This window comes from Cydia pomonella, chromosome 2 (genome assembly GCF_033807575.1).
Source record: "Cydia pomonella isolate Wapato2018A chromosome 2, ilCydPomo1, whole genome shotgun sequence".
Taxonomy (NCBI): Eukaryota; Metazoa; Arthropoda; class Insecta; order Lepidoptera; family Tortricidae; genus Cydia; species Cydia pomonella.
In genome coordinates, this window is record NC_084704.1 from 9,154,154 (window position 1) to 9,179,392 (window position 25,239).

Genomic DNA, 25,239 nt, shown 5'->3' on the forward strand with positions numbered 1-25,239 from the left:
TTCATTAATTTATTTATAATTTTTACATATATCTATTGGATTTTTGCAACACGTTTGTATACTGCTGAATACAAAAATTTACTATATCTTAACACGACAAGGTCGATATCAAGTTAACATAAAACTGCAGAACGTTCTCAAATAAGTCAACTATTTGACGCTACATTTTTTTTTTATTTTATAGAATTTATGAATTATTGGGGGGTCATCAAGTAATAAAGTATACGGACTGTCAGAATAGCACGTGTACTGTTTCTTGCTGATAACTTTAAGTAACGTGAGGTAATTTTTTTAAAGTTATTTTTTTATAGTACAAATTTGGTACAAACAAATGGTATGTTTTTCTTTTTTTATTTAGGTACATCCGCCAACTTGACTCTCACTCTCTTTGTTCCATGGTGTAACCGATGGTTGATATGTCGTGTGGTGGCAGGGCTACGGCTCGCTGTCGGAGGCCATGTCCCGCGAGGCGGCGGTGGCGCGGCGCGCGGCGCGGGGCGCGTCGCTGGCGGTCATCGAGCGCAACACGTACCGCCACGCCTACCCGCGCCATCCCGGCATGCCCGACGAGAAGTGCACCATCTGCCTCTCCATCTTCGAGGTGGACTCCCACTGCAGGTGACTACTACCGTGACCCGTGGCTGTGTGTGTGTGAGGGCTAGTGCACGCTGTCGCGTCGCTGGCGGTCATCGAGCGCAACACGTACCGCCACGCCTACCCGCGCCATCCCGGCATGCCCGACGAGAAGTGCACCATCTGCCTCTCCATCTTCGAGGTGGACTCCCACTGCAGGTGACTACTACCGTGACCCGTGGCTGTGTGTGTGTGAGGGCTAGTGCACGCTGTCGCGTCGCTGGCGGTCATCGAGCGCAACACGTACCGCCACGCCTACCCGCGCCATCCCGGCATGCCCGACGAGAAGTGCACCATCTGCCTCTCCATCTTCGAGGTGGACTCCCACTGCAGGTGACTACTACCGTGACCCGTGGCTGTGTGTGTGTGAGGGCTAGTGCACGCTGTCGCGTCGCTGGCGGTCATCGAGCGCAACACGTACCGCCACGCCTACCCGCGCCATCCCGGCATGCCCGACGAGAAGTGCACCATCTGCCTCTCCATCTTCGAGGTGGACTCCCACTGCAGGTGACTACTACCGTGACCCGTGGCTGTGTGTGTGTGAGGGCTAGTGCACGCTGTCGCGTCGCTGGCGGTCATCGAGCGCAACACGTACCGCCACGCCTACCCGCGCCATCCCGGCATGCCCGACGAGAAGTGCACCATCTGCTTCTCCATCTTCGAGGTGGACTCCCACTGCAGGTGACTACTACCGTGACCCGTGGCTGTGTGTGTGTGAGGGCTAGTGCACGCTGTCGCGTCGCTGGCGGTCATCGAGCGCAACACGTACCGCCACGCCTACCCGCGCCATCCCGGCATGCCCGACGAGAAGTGCACCATCTGCCTCTCCATCTTCGAGGTGGACTCCCACTGCAGGTGACTACTACCGTGACCCGTGGCTGTGTGTGTGTGAGGGCTAGTGCACGCTGTCGCGTCGCTGGCGGTCATCGAGCGCAACACGTACCGCCACGCCTACCCGCGCCATCCCGGCATGCCCGACGAGAAGTGCACCATCTGCCTCTCCATCTTCGAGGTGGACTCCCACTGCAGGTGACTACTACCGTGACCCGTGGCTGTGTGTGTGTGAGGGCTAGTGCACGCTGTCGCGTCGCTGGCGGTCATCGAGCGCAACACGTACCGCCACGCCTACCCGCGCCATCCCGGCATGCCCGACGAGAAGTGCACCATCTGCCTCTCCATCTTCGAGGTGGACTCCCACTGCAGGTGACTACTACCGTGACCCGTGGCTGTGTGTGTGTGAGGGCTAGTGCACGCTGTCGCGTCGCTGGCGGTCATCGAGCGCAACACGTACCGCCACGCCTACCCGCGCCATCCCGGCATGCCCGACGAGAAGTGCACCATCTGCCTCTCCATCTTCGAGGTGGACTCCCACTGCAGGTGACTACTACCGTGACCCGTGGCTGTGTGTGTGTGAGGGCTAGTGCACGCTGTCGCGTCGCTGGCGGTCATCGAGCGCAACACGTACCGCCACGCCTACCCGCGCCATCCCGGCATGCCCGACGAGAAGTGCACCATCTGCCTCTCCATCTTCGAGGTGGACTCCCACTGCAGGTGACTACTACCGTGACCCGTGGCTGTGTGTCTGTGAGGGCTAGTGCACGCTGTCGCGTCGCTGGCGGTCATCGAGCGCAACACGTACCGCCACGCCTACCCGCGCCATCCCGGCATGCCCGACGAGAAGTGCACCATCTGCCTCTCCATCTTCGAGGTGGACTCCCACTGCAGGTGACTACTACCGTGACCCGTGGCTGTGTGTGTGTGTGAGGGCTAGTGCACGCTGTCGCGTCGCTGGCGGTCATCGAGCGCAACACGTACCGCCACGCCTACCCGCGCCATCCCGGCATGCCCGACGAGAAGTGCACCATCTGCCTCTCCATCTTCGAGGTGGACTCCCACTGCAGGTGACTACTACCGTGACCCGTGGCTGTGTGTGTGTGTGAGGGCTAGTGCACGCTGTCGCGTCGCTGGCGGTCATCGAGCGCAACACGTACCGCCACGCCTACCCGCGCCATCCCGGCATGCCCGACGAGAAGTGCACCATCTGCCTCTCCATCTTCGAGGTGGACTCCCACTGCAGGTGACTACTACCGTGACCCGTGGCTGTGTGTGTGTGAGGGCTAGTGCACGCTGTCGCGTCGCTGGCGGTCATCGAGCGCAACACGTACCGCCACGCCTACCCGCGCCATCCCGGCATGCCCGACGAGAAGTGCACCATCTGCCTCTCCATTTTCGAGGTGGACTCCCACTGCAGGTGACTACTACCGTGACCTGTGGCTGTGCGTGTGTGAGGGCTAGTGCACGCTGTCGCGTCGCTGGCGGTCATCGAGCGCAACACGTACTGCCACGCCTACCCGCGCCATCCCGGCATGCCCGACGAGAAGTGCACCATCTGCCTCTCCATCTTCGAGGTGGACTCCCACTGCAGGTGACTACTACCGTGACCCGTGGCTGTGTGTGTGTGAGGGCTAGTGCACGCTGTCGCGTCGCTGGCGGTCATCGAGCGCAACACGTACCGCCACGCCTACCCGCGCCATCCCGGCATGCCCGACGAGAAGTGCACCATCTGCCTCTCCATCTTCGAGGTGGACTCCCACTGCAGATGACTACTACCGTGACCCGTGGCTGTGTGTGTGTGAGGGCTAGTGCACGCTGTCGCGTCGCTGGCGGTCATCGAGCGCAACACGTACCGCCACGCCTACCCGCGCCATCCCGGCATGCCCGACGAGAAGTGCACCATCTGCCTCTCCATCTTCGAGGTGGACTCCCACTGCAGGTGACTACTACCGTGACCCGTGGCTGTGTGTGTGTGAGGGCTAGTGCACGCTGTCGCGTCGCTGGCGGTCATCGAGCGCAACACGTACCGCCACGCCTACCCGCGCCATCCCGGCATGCCCGACGAGAAGTGCACCATCTGCCTCTCCATCTTCGAGGTGGACTCCCACTGCAGGTGACTACTACCGTGACCCGTGGCTGTGTGTGTGTGTGTGTGTGAAGGCTAGTGCACGCTGTCGCGTCGCTGGCGGTCATCGAGCGCAACACGTACCGCCACGCCTACCCGCGCCATCCCGGCATGCCCGACGAGAAGTGCACCATCTGCCTCTCCATCTTCGAGGTGGACTCCCACTGCAGGTGACTACTACCGTGACCCGTGGCTGTGTGTGTGTGAGGGCTAGTGCACGCTGTCGCGTCGCTGGCGGTCATCGAGCGCAACACGTACCGCCACGCCTACCCGCGCCATCCCGGCATGCCCGACGAGAAGTGCACCATCTGCCTCTCCATCTTCGAGGTGGACTCCCACTGCAGGTGACTACTACCGTGACCCGTGGCTGTGTGTGTGTGTGAGGGCTAGTGCACGCTGTCGCGTCGCTGGCGGTCATCGAGCGCAACACGTACCGCCACGCCTACCCGCGCCATCCCGGCATGCCCGACGAGAAGTGCACCATCTGCCTCTCCATCTTCGAGGTGGACTCCCACTGCAGGTGACTACTACCGTGACCCGTGGCTGTGTGTGTGTGAGGGCTAGTGCACGCTGTCGCGTCGCTGGCGGTCATCGAGCGCAACACGTACCGCCACGCCTACCCGCGCCATCCCGGCATGCCCGACGAGAAGTGCACCATCTGCCTCTCCATTTTCGAGGTGGACTCCCACTGCAGGTGACTACTACCGTGACCTGTGGCTGTGTGTGTGTGTGAGGGCTAGTGCACGCTGTCGCGTCGCTGGCGGTCATCGAGCGCAACACGTACTGCCACGCCTACCCGCGCCATCCCGGCATGCCCGACGAGAAGTGCACCATCTGCCTCTCCATCTTCGAGGTGGACTCCCACTGCAGGTGACTACTACCGTGACCCGTGGCTGTGTGTGTGTGAGGGCTAGTGCACGCTGTCGCGTCGCTGGCGGTCATCGAGCGCAACACGTACCGCCACGCCTACCCGCGCCATCCCGGCATGCCCGACGAGAAGTGCACCATCTGCCTCTCCATCTTCGAGGTGGACTCCCACTGCAGATGACTACTACCGTGACCCGTGGCTGTGTGTGTGTGAGGGCTAGTGCACGCTGTCGCGTCGCTGGCGGTCATCGAGCGCAACACGTACCGCCACGCCTACCCGCGCCATCCCGGCATGCCCGACGAGAAGTGCACCATCTGCCTCTCCATCTTCGAGGTGGACTCCCACTGCAGGTGACTACTACCGTGACCCGTGGCTGTGTGTCTGTGAGGGCTAGTGCACGCTGTCGCGTCGCTGGCGGTCATCGAGCGCAACACGTACCGCCACGCCTACCCGCGCCATCCCGGCATGCCCGACGAGAAGTGCACCATCTGCCTCTCCATCTTCGAGGTGGACTCCCACTGCAGGTGACTACTACCGTGACCCGTGGCTGTGTGTGTGTGTGAGGGCTAGTGCACGCTGTCGCGTCGCTGGCGGTCATCGAGCGCAACACGTACCGCCACGCCTACCCGCGCCATCCCGGCATGCCCGACGAGAAGTGCACCATCTGCCTCTCCATCTTCGAGGTGGACTCCCACTGCAGGTGACTACTACCGTGACCCGTGGCTGTGTGTGTGTGTGAGGGCTAGTGCACGCTGTCGCGTCGCTGGCGGTCATCGAGCGCAACACGTACCGCCACGCCTACCTGCGCCATCCCGGCATGCCCGACGAGAAGTGCACCATCTGCCTCTCCATCTTCGAGGTGGACTCCCACTGCAGGTGACTACTACCGTGACCCGTGGCTGTGTGTGTGTGTGAGGGCTAGTGCACGCTGTCGCGTCGCTGGCGGTCATCGAGCGCAACACGTACCGCCACGCCTACCCGCGCCATCCCGGCATGCCCGACGAGAAGTGCACCATCTGCCTCTCCATCTTCGAGGTGGACTCCCACTGCAGGTGACTACTACCGTGACCCGTGGCTGTGTGTGTGTGAGGGCTAGTGCACGCTGTCGCGTCGCTGGCGGTCATCGAGCGCAACACGTACCGCCACGCCTACCCGCGCCATCCCGGCATGCCCGACGAGAAGTGCACCATCTGCCTCTCCATCTTCGAGGTGGACTCCCACTGCAGGTGACTACTACCGTGACCCGTGGCTGTGTGTGTGTGAGGGCTAGTGCACGCTGTCGCGTCGCTGGCGGTCATCGAGCGCAACACGTACCGCCACGCCTACCCGCGCCATCCCGGCATGCCCGACGAGAAGTGCACCATCTGCTTCTCCATCTTCGAGGTGGACTCCCATTGCTGGTGACGTTTTTTTTTGTACACTACAAATATCCCCACGGTTCGAGCGCTTTATGCAGGATTCGAATCAAATGGCCGGAATCGTATTACTAGGGTTAAGGAATATGAATACACGAGGGCAGGTTGATATGTTTCCGAAATGAAGGCAAAAAACAAATATATTTGAATCTGACTAATTTATATTTCTACATATACACCTTCTAGCTTGATACAACTGAACCGAAGCTTTTCCAAGGCCATTAGTCTGTTTTTGTATTCATTTTCTGTAGAACGAAAAGACCTTCAGAATTTAAAGTCAAGCCATAGATTTTGACTAAAGTGTAGAGTTTGTGAAGTTAGGGCTTATAGAGTTAGAGAAGCTTGGCTCTACAAGAGATCTGATAACTTTTTGACAGTGCGAGCCTTATGGTTTCGCCTTGGCAACATTTTACATTAAAATGTTTTTGATGGGATTTCTACTTACCTCTGCCGTTTTACCACGGATGAATTTAAAGCTACTATGCACTACTTTATTAATGGAATTATTAATCGACCCGTTCGTCGTTGCATTTGCAATAATGTAACATTATTTATATTTTTCTCAAAAATAATAAAATTGTATCTCGCAGGCGACTCCCTTGCATGCACCTGTTCCACATGGAGTGCGTGGACCAGTGGCTCAGCACTAACAAGCACTGCCCCATCTGCCGCGTCGATATCGAGACGCACCTCAACAAGGATGCCGCCTTCTAAAAAAGGTACCCACTGTCTTTGCGCATAAATATTCCTAGTTTTGGATCTCTTCAAAGTCAGTGGTCAGTCACTAATGGTTTTAGTCACCTCTAACTTTTTATATAATGACGATTGAAATTTATAAGTTATGGATAATTTGTAGATGAGAACAGTTAGTCGAAAAATCACTGATCTTGATTTTTTCTTATGCCACTCAACGCCATTTCTTTATTTCTATCTATGATTACAAGCTTCTTACATTAAATACCAATATAGGTAAGGACATTAGATTTGTGGCTTTTCTAAACTATTCCTCACTTTTATCACTGTTATTTATTGCCCAATCAAACTATAATATTTATTTTAGTATCTGGGATATCGAAACAGAGATTTGCTTGCAATATCGGACGGTTTTCAATTCCGGAACTGATTTTCGATATAAGTTCCCAATGTCCCGGAATTGGTGTTCACCATATTTTTATTAATTTTTAAAATAATAAACAAAAAATGTGAAATTCTGATACTTTACCTTTATCAAAGAAAGTATTGTTTCAATGGAAATTAATTGAGTTAAGGTTGTGTTCTATGTATTAAAGTATTTTGCTATACCTATTATGTTTGTGCATTGCCGACTGCCCAAAACTCAAGCCTTATTAAGATTAAACCAAATGGGCTAAATGATAAAAATTATTTTATCCTCACTCTGACAGCCGACACAGCCGGGTGTCTATTGACTTATTTTACAAACGCGTTGTTTGCACCCTAATTACCTAGATTGGTCTTTAAGTTTGCGTTTCTGGATAGAAATGGAATTGATTAGCCACAATATTTTTATGCAAACGTTTTTTTCTTTGACTGTGTAATGTGCGATGTTAAAATGCCACTGAGGGTAAAAGGAAAACTATATAAGACCGCGATTAGACCCGCCATACTCCATGGTTCAGAATGCTGGGTCACTACTAAACAACACCTAAACAAACTCCATTCAGCAGAAATGCGCATGTAAAAATGGTCGGCGGGCGTCACTCTAATGGATAAAGGAAGGAACGAATATGTCAGAGGCAGCTTTAAAGTCGCTCCTATTAACGAGAAAGTTATTGAAAAACGCCTTAGATGGTATGGACATATACAAAGACGACCGGAAGACCATATCCCTTCGGCCGTCTACGAAACCGGAGTTTCGAATATCGTCATAACAGCCTTAAACTTGCCGACGACGAAGCGTGAAAGCGGAAGGCCCCCCGCCACTTGGTTGACGACGGTCCAAAAAGACCTTCTAGTACAAAAGATCGACAAGAACCTTACCAGGAATCGTGCCACCTGGAGGCTTAGGATAAGGAAGGCCGACCCCAAATAGGGATACGGTCCAGGATGATGATGATAATGATGTTTTTTCCTTGACTACACCCAGCTGTACTATTGAAGCTCACAACAGCTAAAAGGGCCTGTTTTTTTTTTATACTACGTCGGTGGCAAACAAGCATACGGCCCGTCTGATGGTAACCAGTCTCCGTAGCCTATGTAAGCCTGCAACTCCAGAGGAGTTACATGCGCGTTGCCGACCCTAAACCCCCCCCCCCCCCTCGTTAAGCTCTGGCAACCTTACTCACCGGAAGGAACACAACACTATGAGCAGGGTCTAGTGTTATTTGGCTGCTGTTTTCTGTAAGGTGGAGGTACTTCTCCAGTTGGGCTCTGCTCTAGATCTGGAATGACATCCACTGGCTGTGCCCTACCACACAAAGCGAGATGACATTCACAATGCCCATACCTCTCTTTTGGACGTAGTTTAAGGACGGACGTACCCGGGTCCGTCACAATGCCCATACCTCTCTTTTGGACGTAGTTTAAGGACATACCCGGGTCCGTTACTGATTTGTGTTTCGTACACTAATCAATGTGTAAATCAGCTTTAAATAAAAAAAACCGGCCAAGTGCGAGTCGGATAATATATATTATATACATTGCATGGTAATGTATATAATATGTATTTTTTTAGTTTTATCATTCTGTTATTTTAGAAGTTACAGGGGGCGGGGGACACATTTTACCACTTTGGAAGTGTCTCTCGCGCAAACTATTCAGTTTAGAAAAAAAAAATATTAGAAACCTTAATATCATTTTTTAAGACCCATCCATAGATACCCTACACATATGGGTTTGATGAAAAAAAATTTTTTTTAATTTTATGACGTATTAAAAAAAACCACTTACTAGATCTCGTTCAAACCAATTTTCGGTGGAAGTTTGCATGGTAATGTACATCATATATTTTTTTTAGGTTTATCATTCTCTTATTTTAGAAGTTACAGGGTGGGGGGACACACATTTTACCACTTTGGAAGTGTCTCTCGCGCAGACTATTCATTTTAGAAAAAAATGATATTAGATACCTCAATATCATTTTTGGAGACCTATCCATAGATACCCCACACGTATGGGTTTGATGAAAAAATTCTATTTGAGTTTCAGTTCTAAGTATGGGGAACCCCTAAAATTTATTACTTACCAAGTTTGAACAGTATAGTTCATATAGTTTCGGAAAAAAGTGGCTGTGACATAAACGGACAGACAGACGGACATGACGAATCTATAAAAGGGTTCCGTTTTTTGCCATTTGGCTACGGAACTCTAAAAATACAAAAAGGTGATGTTATAGGGTGGCTATTTTTACCTTACAATATATAATATGGATTGTGCCCTGGGAAAAGGGTTAATTCAAAAGTTAGAGAAGGACTCTATAGTGGGGGAAGTAAGTTTAGTAGTGAGTATGCACTTTTGTCTTAGGCAAGCCACTTGGCACAATTGTTCCTTGGGTCAAACACATCTGATCTAGCCCCATAGCCTCGAGATCGCCCGTACCCCGTACCCCGTAAAAGAGAATGGGAAAGGGTAGGCTCCTCAGGTCCAATCTGTGCTATATTTCTGATGGGTAGGCTTCAACACATGGAATAACAAAAAAATAAGTAATTTCTAAAAATAAATTTACACCACCTAAATAAGTACTGAAAAATCCCTCACAATGGTATAAGTAATACTGCAATTGCATTAGTAAAGCTGAAGCAGCTAACAACTTTTGGAACAGCCCTCGCATGAGCGTGCACGCTTGGCGCTCGACGCCGGCCGCTATACTATACATTTATTTGGGTTATTCCCACTAGTTCCAACTAGTAGGAATAACCCATTTATTTTAATCAATGTTTGGCACAAGTTTCCTGTCTCTCATGTTTTGGCTACTTACTACTGAAGAATTTATTTATTTATTTTACTACTAAAGAGTGGTATGTCCTATGAGCCCAAACTTAATCGGATTGCGTTGTTTTATTAACTATTACTGTTCTTATGACCTCTTAAGGTTGATTTAGACGGAGATTATTTTGAAACGCCTAAATTACGGCGCCAGTGTCTACCGTACAGCACATCTTAAGACCGTCTAGACAATGACTATTTTCAGCTGCCTAAATCTCGCCGCCATTGACCAGCAAACCGACACTAGTCGTTTACACGGTGTCTTTTCAGTACCAGTCAGCGGGGGCAGCGAGACGCAGGCGGAGGTCACTGGCGCCAAAAAATAGGTGCGTGTTCTGTTCCGTGCCAACTGGCATGCCGCGAAAAAATGGCATCGAAAGTTGTCTACGGTGCCTTTTTAGGCGCCGTAATTTAGGCGGCTGAAAATAGTCTTCGTCTAAATGAACCTTACTGTCTCCACCATCTTATGAGATTTGTGGTTCATTGCATTGCATGAAGTTACGCTTAATTTCAGCTGAATCTAACTTGCAAGATTTGATTACATAAAGACAGGACAGATGAAACTGAATAAAGATGCTTTAATTATAACATTTGTTAACAATTTGTTAACATTTTCAATTTACGTTATTTACAAGATGAAGTAATACAATATTTTATTAACTTGTAACTTCTATTTTTTCTGATTATTATTTTGTTAATAATTAGAAAAAAATAACCAACTAGTGGCCAGCAGTGATTGCCGCATGGCTAGAAAATAAAAATAACTTCTGTCATTTGGTGATGTGGTAATGAAAAAGAAAGCAGTCTCTAAGTAGTACAATCACTGTTTAACAGCTTGTGAAGGTTGATCAACCAGTTTGTCTTGCAGTTGTGGGGCGGCGGCGATGGCCTGCTGCTGCAGCTCCAGCGACTCCTGCTGCAGCTCGTGTGTCTGCTGCTTCTGTGCATTACAGCTCCTGTACACAAACAATACTACTGCCACTATGTATATATGCATACAAACACATTTTATTCACTAACTATAAGTTTATAATTGTTATATTTTTAAATCTTATTACAATGTTGAGAGCCAGAGAAGTGGCTCATGTTGATTTTCATTAAGATATAAAAGGCGATTTCACTTAGTTTTGTAAAGAGATGATTTGTTATTTTGATCAACTTGATATTAAATAAGAAAATATAGTTGAACTTTATTAATAATGTTAGTATAAAAGTATATCATGCTTTAATAAAGGTTTTTTATACAAGATTTGATTTTGTTGGGCCCCATAAGGTAACACTTACCTGCATGCATGGTCTATTCTCTCACAAATGGCATCTGACGCAGCAATGTTACCAGACAAGTAAGATATTTCTGCAGCAACTGTTGCTAGTTTTTCTGCATAATCCATATAACCTGTGGTATAAAATTATTTCCGTTATAGGCATTGACTATTAAAGGGAACTCAAGAAAAGGCATGAATCTTATAAGAGCTCACTTAAAAGAACCCTAAGATTATGTTTAAGATCACAGAGAGACCCTCGCACTGCAACCAGCTGATCCCAGTGTTGTGGAGGAGTGCCATCTTCTCCCCACTCTAGTGCTTGCTTTACTAAACAGATTTCCTTGGACAGTGCTTCTCTTAATCTGGAACACAATTGTAATGACTGCATTTGAGACTTCTGTAATAAGTTATAATGTAATAGATACAGGACTTTCATTTTTTGAATGGTGTTATGTACACCACACACCAAATGGTACCAGAAAGTGACAAATTTGTTTTATTTTAACAATTCTTTAGTCAAATTTGTTCCTGCCCCAAATGACTGCTGCCATACATGAATCCTATTCCCATCTGTGCCCTGCAAGTACAATTTCAGTATATGTAAGTGTGGCCGGCCTTATCTGAGATAGAAATCCTAAGTGTAAGGATTCTCTTCCAGCATTCTTGCATGGTATATCAACAGATAAGCACCAAAACAAATTTCAGGCATGCAAGAATATTTGGGTTGTTGCCAAATAAATATTAGATTAATAAAAAAATCTTAACATTCACACAACCTAACCTCTCACTCGTGTCCTGTATAGCAACCATAGTCACAGTGAGAAGTTGGGTGGCAGCATTCACATTAACGGTAGTAGCCTGGCGAATGAGAAATTCATGGCCCAATTTCTCTTCATCCCAAATGCCTGGTTGCTCATCTTTTTGGTTTGCTTCGCAGGAGACTTGCGTAAGAATGGGTAATGTTACTGGTGAAACTATACGTAGTTTATATTGAATCGTCCTATGCGCCCTGTAAATTATTTTTATAGTATTCAGTAGTCTACGTGTAAACATTTTCTTTGGTATTGGTATTTAACTGCTTTTAATGAAATTATTATATTCCATTGTTGTGTTGTTCGAAAGAATCGGCAGCAAATTGTTTGGTTTGTATTGAATGGTAAGGATATGGTACAAAATGATTTTTGAATTGACAGATGACAGCTGTCACGAGTATGTTTCAAACACAGTTTTAAACGCTCTTAAGATGCTCTAATCAGACACCATAAATAGATTCGTATGTGTAAAGTGCCAATTACATCCGCACTTCCGGATAACGGGCCCGAAATCAGTCCCGCTTATATTGTATGTCTATGGTCCCGCTGAAATCGGGCTGATAATCGTTTTGCGGAATATCAGCACATATTCAGCTGATATTCAGTACATACTTTACTCTTTGTATTCAGTGTAACGAAAACGCTTATCAGGCCCGAAATCCGGAAGGGTGATTATCATTGGCACATACCCTGATTCATAATTAAATTCCATCAAATCTACCACTGTGTTGCCAGCAAAATTAAATGTTCCATAAATAGTAAAGTAAATATTATTGGCGAAAGAATGCACGTAAGTAAATAATTTACTCCTAATTTGAAATACAACATTTAAATGCTTAGTTTAAATAATCAGACGGATTAAAAAAACAGTCCCATTAATTAATTTGAATTTCGGGTTAAAGAATATTTTTATTTTCTCAAAAAGAAATTTACATTTCACTTATATGAGAAACATTTTTCTATCAAATTTGATGAATAGGTACATAGAATTCATAATTATTATTTATACATTTCGTAGATAAAGTATTTAAGTTTTACAAATGTTTGGTTCAACAAACATGCATTAATATAATACGATAAACGTAAACAATACTATTACAGATTTATTTCTAAGAAAATTACATGGTTTGTAATTAAAGTAATTATCATAATTAAAAAATATATGTTCGAGAGATCCAGAAATTACACATTAAAAATGAAAAATGAGGTAGACGTAGAATTTCAACGGGCAAGTTGCACAAACAAGGTGTACATAGTGAAACAGTAAAACAGTAGGTCAGTTATAACTCAGTAGGCTTTGGTCATTTAGGATATAGTGTTTTAATTTATTTTTAAATATTATAAAAGTGCGTGCATTTTTTATAGTATCAGGTAATTTATTATATAATTGTACTCCTGCAAAAGTTAATATTCGTTTTCCCTGAGCGCTTTTTATTTGTGGCAAAACAATGTGATCCTTTCTTCGGCTATTGCGTTTGGATATCTGGTGTTTTTTAATAAATGTGATTTGACTATGAATCATACCGCTTAGAATTTTTTTTATTAGTATACATGTACTGTAGGTATATAGTTGTTTAATATTCATAAGTTTTGTTTCTATGTAAATTTGTTTACTGGGTGTTAGATAGTCATAATGAAAAAGCATTCTGATGATTTTATTTTGCGCTATTTGAAGTGGTTTCAGATTCGTTTTACATGCATTACCCCAGATTTCAATTAAATACATTAGATGGGGTTTTACAAGAGAGTTGTATATAGTTTGGCGGACTCGTTGTGGAAGGCAGTGTGTAATATTACGAAGGGAGCCTAATAGAGACGATAGCTTTGACCTTACTTTTTCAATGTGTGTTGTCCAGTTTAGAAAGGTGTCTAATGTAAGGCCTAGGTATTTTTCGTTTGTTTTTTGTTGTAGTACTTCTCCATTGATTTTAAGAGGCATATGTGACGGTATCTTTATTTTTCGAATTAAAAATAACGTAAGATGTTTTGGAAGTATTCACTGTAAGGAGATTATAACGAAACCAGGAGTACAATTTATCAAGATCCTCTTGTGCTTGAGTAATCAACTCAGCAATCGAAGCGCCAAAATAAAAGAGACAGGTGTCATCAGCGTAAAGAGATAAGTGACCATTGAGTTCTACTTCATGTATATTGTTAATGTATACTGTAAATAGCAGTGGTCCAATTATGGAGCCTTGTGGCACACCAAATGTGATGTTTTGAGGTTTACTCTGGTGATTTCCAATCCTAACTACCTGTTGTCGGTTTTTGAGGTAAGATTCAAATATATTGTAGGCGGTGCCAGTTATTCCTATTTTATTAAGTTTTTGGAGTAAAATGTCATGGCTAACAGTGTCGAATGCTTTTTTGAGGTCGATAAATACACCCAATGCAATTTGTTTTTTGTCAATGTTAGATTTTATTTTTGTTACTAGATCTATGGTCGCGGATAACGTATTTGATTGGGGTCTGAATCCGTACTGCCGCTCAAAGATGAAGTTAATTGACGTCAGATGTTTTTCCAGGCGTTCATACAAGACTTTTTCAAATATTTTCGATATTACGGGTAGTACTGATATTGGTCGGTAGTTATTAGTGTCGGATTTAGAGCCAGATTTGTAAATCGGAGTGACTTTTGCAATTTTCAGTATGTCAGGAAATGTTCCGTCCACCAGATGCTTATTGATGCAAGACGTAAGGTTGTCTACTATTAAGTCAATAATGCACTTTATTGCTTTGGTGCTGACCCCATCAATGCCTACGCTGGTATTTGCATCAAGACCACGAACGATTTTAATGACCTCATCTTTGTGACATGGTGTAAGTGTCGCTAGTTGGTTTCGACAAAGACTATTTGGTTCGCCATTAACCTGCTCACAGTGATATTTTAAGGGAATTTCATTTGCTAGAGTTGACCCAATTGTTGAAAAGAACACATTGAAAGCTTCACAAATATCAACACTATTCTGAATTGGACCCGCTGATGAAATGAGTTTTTTTGGAATACAATCCGTTCTTATTTTATTATTTGACAAACTGTTGATTAGATTCCACATTTTCTTGGGGTCATTTATACATTTCTGAAAAGAGTCGTAGTAGTACTTATTTTTTGTCTTCCTGATCGCCACAGTGGTTTTGTTCCGCTCCATCTTAAATTGGTTTTCAATGCTCTCGTCGTTCGGTTTTAACTTATGCTCGTGCCATAGCTTGTTCCTTTTTCTGATCATTGCCAGTGAGTGAGCCACGGGCTCGTGATACTACTGCCACTCTTGGTCTCACGGAATTTTAATGTAGAAAAGATATTGGTGTATTTATTTTTCAAAAAAAAAAATTTACTATGGCGGGATGTGAAAGGCGGGGCGGGTTTGCGATACTTTCGCCGTTCACAAAACTTGAGAAGCGACTTAGCCTTAATCTAGGGGCTTACTTGGTGGGTCCTCGTTCTTCGCTCAGGCTTGATCTGCAGAAATCGGGTCCTTTTTTGATAGGCGCACCTCGTGGCCCGCTGGATGCCAAAACCACTGTTGCTTCTCGATTTTGAACACAAATCCGACGTAGTCCATATGATTGACAACCCCGGGGCGAAATACAACACATAAAAAACACTAAAAAACTAATAAGGGCGGTGCTACGGCGGCGATGCAATAATATGCTTCCAAACGTAGGAGTTTCAAGCGAAAACTGATTTTAGTAATGGCCGCGGGCGTTCACGCCTTGTTGCCCCTAGGTGGCGCTGTCGTACTCAGTTTTTAATAGGCGAGTATCGCATTGGCTCAAACATAGCCCCGGCCTTGAAAGGTTCCCTTTTCAAACCAGGAAATAAATTTTACTAATTAAATATACAGATATGCGTTACAAACTAGAAGGGCCCGCTTAAACAGCCGAGGGAATTTAAGAATAGAACGTAGTTATATACATTAACCTACTTTACTAACACTAATGATGTTACAAAAAAAAAAAAAAAAAACGGACTAAGGGATATTAGAAGGAAGTGGACACAAACGTACTACCGGGCGCCTATACGTGCCATTCTTTGTTTTTACTAAGACTACTCTTATCGCGCCGTCTTTTCCTGGGTACGTCTCAATAACTATGCCCATCGGCCAGTGCAACGGCGGGGCGTTGTCAGTGATAATAAGAACTACAGTCCCAACGGTGATAGGTCGCGAATCGGTGTTCCATTTTTCCCGCGTTTGTAACGTATGTAAAAACTCCAGGGACCAGCGTCGCCAATATGATTGTACCAGTTTCTCGAGTAAACTATAACGAGATAATCGATGAGTCCGCTCTTCTGTTATCTCCGCGGCGGGTAGGGACCTTAAGGGTACGGTATTCAAAAAATGGGCCGGTGTGAGCGGTGCGGGCTCTGCGGGATCGGCACTCAAGAGGCCCAAAGGCCTACTGTTCAATACAGCTTCAATCTGACACAAAAGCGTGTAAAGCTCGTCGTATGACAATATTTGAGCGCCAATCACCCGAAATAGGTGAGTCTTAAATGATTTTACAGCCGCTTCCCAGCTGCCTCCCCAGTGTGGGGCGTTCGGGGGGATAAATCTCCATTTTACTTGATTTTCTAGAAGCTCTTTCTGAAAGATGTCAGAAAAACCTTGATTAAGGAGATTTTTCAAATGAGAATCAGTTCCGACAAAATTCGTTCCATTATCTGAATACATAGTGTCTACCGGACCTCGACGGGATATAAACCGTTTCAGCGCGTTAAGGAACGTTTCTGAACTTAAGTCGGCGCATATCTCTACATGAGTGCTGCGCGTGGTCAGGCAAATAAAGACACAAACGTACATTTTTTGACTCTTAGCGCCGCGTCTTCGCACCAAGGTAACGTTGAGCGGTCCGCATAGATCAACTCCGGTATGCGCGAAAGCCTTGGAGATTTGTAGTCTGCATTCCGGCAGGTTTGCCATTGCTGGAGGCGTTGTTCCCTTTGGACGTGCCTTGAAACACCGCACACATGACTCAATTCTGGAGCGTACAATACCCCTAGCCGACAATATCCAATACCGAAGCCTTAACAATGAAAACAAATGTTTTTCGCCCGCGTGGCAATTTTTGCGGTGCATATAATCTATAATCAGATTAACGACATGATCCTTACGCGGCAGCAGAAATGGATGTTTGTGATCGAAAGTGAGATTAGCGTTGTCCAACCTACCTCCTACTCGCAACACTCCATCTACTAGGATGGGCCTAAGTTTCCGAATAGCCTTCGAGGCTGGAACTTTGCTAGCCTGATTGGCCTTCAAATACTCAGGAAAATGCACAGTCTGAATAGCCTTGATAGCGGCTACCTCAGCCGCTTCCGTGTCTTCTACCGTAACAGCGCCTTTGGATAGCAGCAATTTCATAAAACGTAATACGTAAACAATCACGCGTAGGTATCTTAACCAAGATGAGATCCTTTTGGACAACGTGTACAACACAGGCTCCTCCTCTGGGGGGGGCATAGTCGCAATAGTGGGTAAGGCTATCACCTTTTGTTCCGGCACTTCGCTCTCAGGGCTCGCAACGAAAGGTTTTATAGGCCACCTTGAGCGTTCCAGTCGAGCCCACGATGGACCTTGTAACCACAGGGGATGTTCCAATAGTTGGGAGGGTGTAAGCCCACGCGAAAGGCAATCGCTTGGATTTTCCTTCCCTGATACATGGAAGAAACAATCCGATGACAAATTCTTCTGGATCTTTGCCACCCTATTCGCGACGAAAATTTTCCATCGGTGGGGACTGGAGTGAATCCAGTGCAAGGTCACGGTCGAATCCGAAAACGCATATATTTGAGAGAGTGTGATTCGCGCGGTATAATGATCCATAACTACTCGAACCAATTTCGACATAAGCAATGCCGCACATAATTCCAAACGGGCCAAAGACACAACCCTCATCGGGGCCAATTTCGATTTCGCGCACAAAAATCGCAATGATATGCTTTGATTAGCTACCACATGTAAGTACAGTACCGCACCATAAGCCTTCTCACTCGCATCTGCGAAGGCTAAAAGTGTAACCGTACAGGCAGACGTTACGCCTACGTGACGCGGTATTCTCATTTGGCTAAGAAGCGGTAAATCTCTAACGAACTTAGCCCACGTGTCAATAATAGCCGAGGGTGGAGTCTCATCCCATTCGATGTGTTCTAACCATAACTGTTTTATCATAAGTTTAGCATATAAGATCACAGGAGCCGCAAACCCTAAAATGTCCCACAATCTTGCCACTACCGATAACATGTTGCGTTTGGTGCATCGTTCTGTATTTGAGTTTACTTCAAATGAAAATGAATCGGACCGTGGCTCCCACTTTACGCCTAAAACCTTTTGAGAGGATCCGTCACCAAACTCAACCCAACTCGGGTGTAGGTATTCTTCAGGTATGGCCTTAAGGAGCTCTGGTGAATTACTCGACCATTTCATCAGGTCAAAACCACCCGCCTTAAACATATCGATGAGCTGTACCGCCGTTTCTGCAGCTATTTTTTCAGACGGTGCACTGGATGCAACATCGTCCATGTAGTAATCTCCTCGCTTGATAAGCTCAGCTGCGCGTGGATGCCGGGGTCCCTCGTCAACCGCCAATTGTTGAATGGTTCGTAAAGCCAGATAAGGGCTCACGGATAAACCGAAACAAACGCGCTCAAACTCGAATAATCGCAAAGGGTCGCCGGGGTTGAACCTATACAAGATCCGTTGGTATTTCCTAAACTCGGGGTGCACACGAATTTGAAGGTACATTTGTTTAACGTCGGCACAAAACGCGACGGGAAATATTCTGAAATTCAAGAGTACCAGAAATAAATCAGACTGTAGGTTAGGGCCTGGGTTTAAAATTGAATTTAACGAAACGTTCCTGTCGGTTGGCGCACTAGCATCCAGGACCAGACGCAATTTGGTTGAAATTTTGTCGTTTCGCACCACCCCATGATGGGCAATTACATAACCTTCCTCTCTACTATCCCCTGTTACGGTATTCAAATAACCCTTCTCTAAGTAATCTCGTACAATGTCGTCGTAAGCGATTCGCAGGGCTGGCGTGGAGGTAAATTTCCTTTCCAGCGATAAAAAACGTTTCTGCGCATGCACCAGCGAATTCCCAAGTTCCTCTGGACTGCTTTTAAAGGGTAAAGCTACCGAGTATCGCCCTGAGTCATCCCGAGTGGTAGTATTTTTATAATTTTCCTCACAAGCTTGTTCATCGGCACTCATGAAGGTAGAAGTACAGGTAGGCACTTCTTCTAACTCAAAAAATTGTTCAACTAATTTATTTAGCGGTGCCCCCGTGAACGCACATAACGCCACGGTCCTTGGCTTTGACTGTGGTACTGCTAAGGGAGTCTTCCCCATTACTAAAAACCCTAGAGTGGATTCCAACACGTCCGGTGAGCCAGGTGGGCCGTGGACCCGACCGCTCAAAAGCAAGGTCCCAAATAGCTCGACTCCAATAAGTAGGTCAATGTCTCCGGGAACATGGAACTCATCATCCGCGAGCGGCACTCCAGACAGGAACGTAAGCGCGGCGCGGTCAACTCGAGCGGTAGGTACGGGGAGCGCTATGCGATCCGCTACTAACGCCGTAATATCGTAAACTACATCCCTCTTATAGCAAGACCGAATAATAAGTTGTGCTTTACCTTTAGTAGTATTAGGAGCACCTCCAAATCCATTTACGGTAGTCGGCAATTCTTTATTTAAATAATTTAATGACAGCTTATTAAAAGCAGCGGTAGTTATAAAATGATTTTGAGAACCGTTGTCAATCATACAGCGCAGAGAGTGTGTTTTCCCATACTTGTCTACCGCGGTCACCTTGGCGGTAGCTAACATTGCTGTCGTTAATTCGCGTGCGACATTTGCTTGTAAATAATTATATGATACCTGTGCATTATTCGTAGCATTTGCTACCGAGGCAGGCGCAGAGAAAGATGAGTCCCAATGCGCGGGCGAATCCATGTTAGTGGGCGAGTCCATATTCATGGCCATCTCGGCACTCGGGGGGGGCAGAGAGGGCGCAGGGAGCGCGCCGCCGCTGTGCATCGTGGACGTCGTGCCACATTGACAAACTGTGCGACCTCTGATCACTACATCACCTTGTGTCACAGCCAACGAAGGGACAGCTACCTCAGTTGTGGTTAGCGATGTCGACAGATTTTCAACGAAGTGTAACAACGAATGGTGCGAATTAGCATTACAGCTATCGCATACTTGACTCGAACGGCAATTCCCACTCTTATGTTTGTGGCTAAGGCACCTTACACACGCACCGTATTTTTTAATTGCATTGTAACGTTCACGCGGGTTCAACCTTTTAAACTCTTTGCATTGATAAAAATGATCGTGTTTTTCGTTGCACAATTCGCATGCAGCTGAGTTTTCCACAGTTGTTACAAATGACTGAGGGCGCTTCGCGTTCGCGATCGACTGTTTACCCTGTAGCCTTCCCGTACGCTGGGTCGTATTCACACCTGCTACATTAGAGGTGGAACTAGGGTCCCCGCGCCGTTCCAATATTTTGGCTTGCTCCTTAATAAAAGTAAGAAAGCTAGCGTATTTCGGCAGCTTCTCTGAACGTACAGAATTTTCAAACATACGAGCAGTTTCGGGATCGATTTTCTTTAAGGCTAAGTATAAGAATATAAATTCTTTCTTGTCCGATATTTCCAGTTTATCGAAGGCCGCGGCAGAGGTTGCAAAACAATCAACAAAGTCGTTCAACCCTTTCGCGGACGGTGAGTCTAACTGTTTAAAGTTAAATAATTCGTCCAAATAGGAAGTACCTAACAACCTTATATCTTCATATTTGTCGACCAGCGTGTCGTAAATTAATTTATAATTTTCACCACATGGAATAATTCCGGCTATTGTGGCTAACGCCTTACCCGAAAGTTGACCACAGAGATAAAACACTCTTTCCGCATCCGTAAGGGCCGAATTACGATGCACCGTACTATTAAAACATTCGATAAATGCAGCGAATTTCTTTTGCTCGCCATCAAACGTCTGAAGAACAATAGGAGGGAGCTTTAAATTCGGTTTAAGATGCGCCGGCGCGGCTGCCGGCACCGGCGCCCCGTCGGACTTGCCGGGCGTCAATTGTTTTATGACATGTTGAATGTGCGAAAACATTTCCTCAAAAGCTTCCCATGTTTGGAACGACGGCACGTACTCTTCATCAGCTTGCATACGGGCAGCATTGAGCTGTTCTACTAGCTTATTAAATTCCGAACGTAGCGTATCAACGGTCGCCGATTGCGACATAAACCGTTGTTGGGACTTGGCCGTCCCGACGTGTAACGACAAGTCATAGACACCTTGTATTCTACCGAAATACGCCTGAATTTGAGCTTCTAATAATTTAATATTAGGCCCTACTTTTTCTTCGGTATTTTTACCTGTCGACGACATTTTGCTCCAGCACACAAAAATAGTATAAGTAGACTATATGTATATAGTTATGGCGTGAGACGATATTCTGTTTTGATTTATAATTATTTTGAATAGGTAGGTACGCCTATCAAAACGGATACTTAACTACGCGACTCGTCAATCGATAAGTACCTACCGACAATCAACGATATGTAATGTAAGTACGTAAGATACGCGCAGGTAAAAAAATGGAACAGTAAATTCGAGGCCTATACGAAAGCGCGTAGGTAAATAAATGTAAATATGAAGATGCACTGTGATTAGAAGATTAGAACACGTAAACACGTTTTGTAGTGAATAGGTACTTATTTTTATATAGGCATAAGTACGTCGTATAAGGCACGTATAGAACGTCCGATACTTAACTAAACAGTTTATAGGTTAGTTTGGTATGGAAAAAATATCGTTGTTGTGTATTTAAAAACACTGAACTGATAATCCAAGGGCGAAGGACCAAATAAATGAGTGAGCCACGGGCTCGTGATACTACTGCCACTCTTGGTCTCACGGAATTTTAATGTAGAAAAGATATTGGTGTATTTATTTTTCAAAAAAAAATAATTTACTATGGCGGGATGTGAAAGGCGGGGCGGGTTTGCGATAATTTCGCCGTTCACAAAACTTGAGAAGCGACTTAGCCTTAATCTAGGGGCTTACTTGGTGGGTCCTCGTTCTTCGCTCAGGCTTGATCTGCAGAAATCGGGTCCTTTTTTGATAGGCGCACCTCGTGGCCCGCTGGATGCCAAAACCACTGTTGCTTCTCGATTTTGATCACAAATCCGACGTAGTCCATATGATTGACAACCCCGGGGCGAAATACAACACATAAAAAACACTAAAAAACTAATAAGGGCGGTGCTACGGCGGCGATGCAATAATATGCTTCCAAACGTAGGAGTTTCAAGCGAAAACTGATTTTAGTAATGGCCGCGGGCGTTCACGCCTTGTTGCCCCTAGGTGGCGCTGTCGTACTCAGTTTTTAATAGGCGAGTATCGCATTGGCTCAAACAGCCAGTATATCTTTATTAATCCAGTCTTGTTGAGGTAGATTAAGTATTTTTGTCTTCCTGATTTTAGCCCGTTCAATGCCAGTTTTTATATATTCGTGAAGAGTAGTATAGTCGCTAGAATTGTGTTCAAATGGTTCATTACTAAGAAGTTTATGAAGTTGGGCGTAATCCACAGACTGAGAGACAGACAGAAGAAAAGAACAGATGCCATCTCAATACAATTTTGCGAGATTTGGCATTTTAAGGTTATAAATCGTCTGAAGATGTTTTAAAAATACTCTCGACGTGAAAAGGGTCAGTGATAGGATCATAGCTGTAAAGTTTGCACTTGACAATCAGGAATGTATGAATGTTATATCAGCATACGCGCCACAGATGGGGCTATCGCAAAAGGAAAAGAGCGCTTTCTGGAAAGATCTGTATGAGTTGATACAATCTATACCAAGCACCGAGTCGAAATACATTGGTGCGGATTTCAACGGTCACGTCGGAGAAACCACTAACTCATTCAGAGATATCCACGGCAACAACGGCTACGGAAGAAGAAACCCCCAAGGGGAAGACATATTAAACTTCGCCGCCTCGTTTAACATGGCAATTATTAACACCTTCTTTTCAAAGCCCCAAGAACATCTCATAACATACAAGAGCGGTGGAAAATGTACACAAGTAGACTACATTCTCGCAGATCGACACCTACTTAAAACCTTCAAAAACTGTAAAGTAATACCTGGCGAACCTTTCTCTGACATCCCAACGTCAGTTGCTAGTTGCCGATTTTATCACACGGAGAACAGTAACAGTTAAGACAGGTAAAGTACCCAAAATACGCTGGTATAAGTTAGATCAAGAAAGAAGGTCAAAAACTCTGTGCTGATCTGAACACCTACATACATGACACACAAAAAGACAAAGATGCGAATACGATGTGGGAAGAATTCCATGAGATTTGCATTCAGAAGGCCACAACATATCTAGGTGTCTCAATTGGCATAACCAGAGAGGATAAAAAACCCACACTCTGGAACCCAGAGGTTCAAGAAAAGATTAAAACAAAGAAAGACCTATATAAAACCTGGCAGAACTCGAAGAGCGAAATCAGTGAAACCGAGTATCGAAACGCAAAAAAGGAAGCTAGGCGCGCAGTTGCCCAAACCATGGCAAAGAACAGGGAGGGCCTCTATGATGTGCTTGAAAATGCCAAAAACGATAAACAGATCTTTAAAATCGCCAAACAGAGACATCAAGACACTCGCGAATCTCGCGATACCAAGGCAGTCAAGTATATACTCGTAAAAGATCCCCAAGGAACCATCCTTACGTCTGACAAGGAGATAAACGAGAGGTGGAAAAAGTATTACTCAAAGTTGCTGAACGAGACATACCCATGCGAACCAGTTGCTCAGTCACCAACAGTCAAAGGACCGTGGCCTATCATTACATCTGACGAAGTCAAGGCAGCTGTTAGAAAAATGGCAAACAACAAAGCTGTTGGCCCGGACAATCTACCAGCCGAACTGTGGAAGAAATTGGGTGACACCAGAGTGTACTTTTTGACAACTCTTTTTAACAAATTTCTGTTCGATGGCATTCCTGAGGCATGGAGGAAAAGCTTCCTAGTGCCATTTTATAAAAAAAAAGGCGATATAAGGTTGTGTGGGAACTACCGTGCCATCAAACTGCTATCACACAATTTTAAGATCTGAGAACGAGTTCTGGACCGAAGACTTCGCGAACTAACATCAGTGACAGAAAACCAGTGCGGCTTTGTCACCGGAAAATTAACAATCGACGCAATCCACACCATCCGTATCTTAATGGAATCCTACAGAGACAACAAGAAAGATTTACACATGGTCTTTATAGACCTGGAAAAAGCGTTCGACCGAATCTCAAGACCTCTGATTTGGCCGGCGTTGCGGTCCCAGAGGGTCCCCTGAATGTTACATACAGATGATAGCCGATATGTACAGGAACGTCACTACAAACGTAAGATGTCCAGCGGGAATAGCTGATGAGTTTCACATAAATGTTGGAGTTCACCAAGGGTCAGCTCTCAGCCCGCTTTTATTCAACCTCGTTATGGACTACCTCACTTCTAATATCCAGAAACCAACACCTTGGAACCTTCTTTACGCAGACGATGTTGTCCTCATCGATGAAGAAACAAGAGCACTCCAAAGAACGCTGGAAGGCTGGAGGTCAGCCCTGGAAAAAGCGGAATTAATAATAAGCAGAGAGAAAACTGAATATATGCACTGCAAGTTTGCCAACAGTAACTCCTAACACACTTACACCTGCAAAATACGGCGCTTAAAACCGTACAAAACTTTAAGTACCTAGGCAGTGTAATAACCAATGACGGTTACATTATTGACAACGACGTAGTGCATCCTAAAAGTACGGGCTGGCAAAAGTGGAGGGAGCTTACAGAAGTACTCTGTGACTCGAGGATGCCCATCCGCATAAAGGGCAAAGTGTACAAAACTGCTGTCAGACCAGCAATGTTATATGGTGCAGAATGTTGGCCTCTCAAGAAGCAACAATCCGACCAACTTCACATCGCTGAAATTGCGAATGCTTAGGTGGTCTGCAGGAGTGACACTCATGGACAAAGTACCGAACCGTTACATCAGAGGCTCGTTCAAAATAAGACCCATACAGGACAAGCTAACAGAAACACGACTCCGATGGTATGGTTATGTCATGAGAAGGCTGGAGGACCACATGACTAGAAAGGTGCTCGAATGTATGAAAGAACCGAAAAAGAGTGGACGACCCCGACTTACATGGTTTTCCGTAGTTAAGAAAGACCTAGAGAATAAGAATATAGACCCAACGACGACCCGGAACAGATATAACTGGAGAAAATTGATTAGGAGAGCCGACCCGACCGAGCCAAAT

General features: G+C 45.7%; 2 protein-coding genes across 2 annotated transcripts in view; one reads left to right on the forward strand and one right to left on the reverse strand.

The window, feature by feature from the left end:
• LOC133515640 (uncharacterized) overlaps positions 1-11,064 on the forward strand; it is a 33,624-nt gene extending 22,560 nt beyond the window's left edge. The window contains exons 12-14 of the mRNA XM_061848211.1: positions 434-618; positions 6,466-6,594; positions 10,686-11,064. Of these exons, the coding sequence (XP_061704195.1) occupies positions 434-618; positions 6,466-6,589 (309 nt within the window). The 3' untranslated portion in view covers positions 6,590-6,594; positions 10,686-11,064. The remainder of the gene's footprint in view (positions 1-433; positions 619-6,465; positions 6,595-10,685) is intronic.
• On the reverse strand, positions 10,376-12,276 carry LOC133533348 (uncharacterized). The gene is made up of 4 exons (XM_061872306.1): positions 11,864-12,276; positions 11,296-11,444; positions 11,102-11,213; positions 10,376-10,773 (listed from the first exon to the last, which is right to left on the reverse strand). The coding sequence occupies exons 1-4, from the start codon at positions 12,133-12,135 to the stop codon at positions 10,638-10,640; spliced, it is 669 nt and encodes a 222-aa protein (XP_061728290.1). The 5' UTR covers positions 12,136-12,276; the 3' UTR covers positions 10,376-10,637.
• Between the last annotated feature and the right edge of the window lie 12,963 nt (positions 12,277-25,239).

What these genes read in the sequence shown, in the direction of transcription:
- LOC133533348 (XM_061872306.1), bottom strand. Translation starts at nt 12,135, where the DNA reads ATGTTTACACGTAGACTACTGAATACTATAAAAATAATTTACAGGGCG. An exon ending in TAATCTTAGGGTTCTTTTAA is followed by an intron (nt 11,214 to 11,295) that starts GTGAGCTCTTAT and finishes TTTATACCACAG; the next exon opens with GTTATATGGATTATGCAGAA. An exon ending in AGAATAGACCATGCATGCAG is followed by an intron (nt 10,774 to 11,101) that starts GTAAGTGTTACC and finishes GTTTGTGTACAG; the next exon opens with GAGCTGTAATGCACAGAAGC.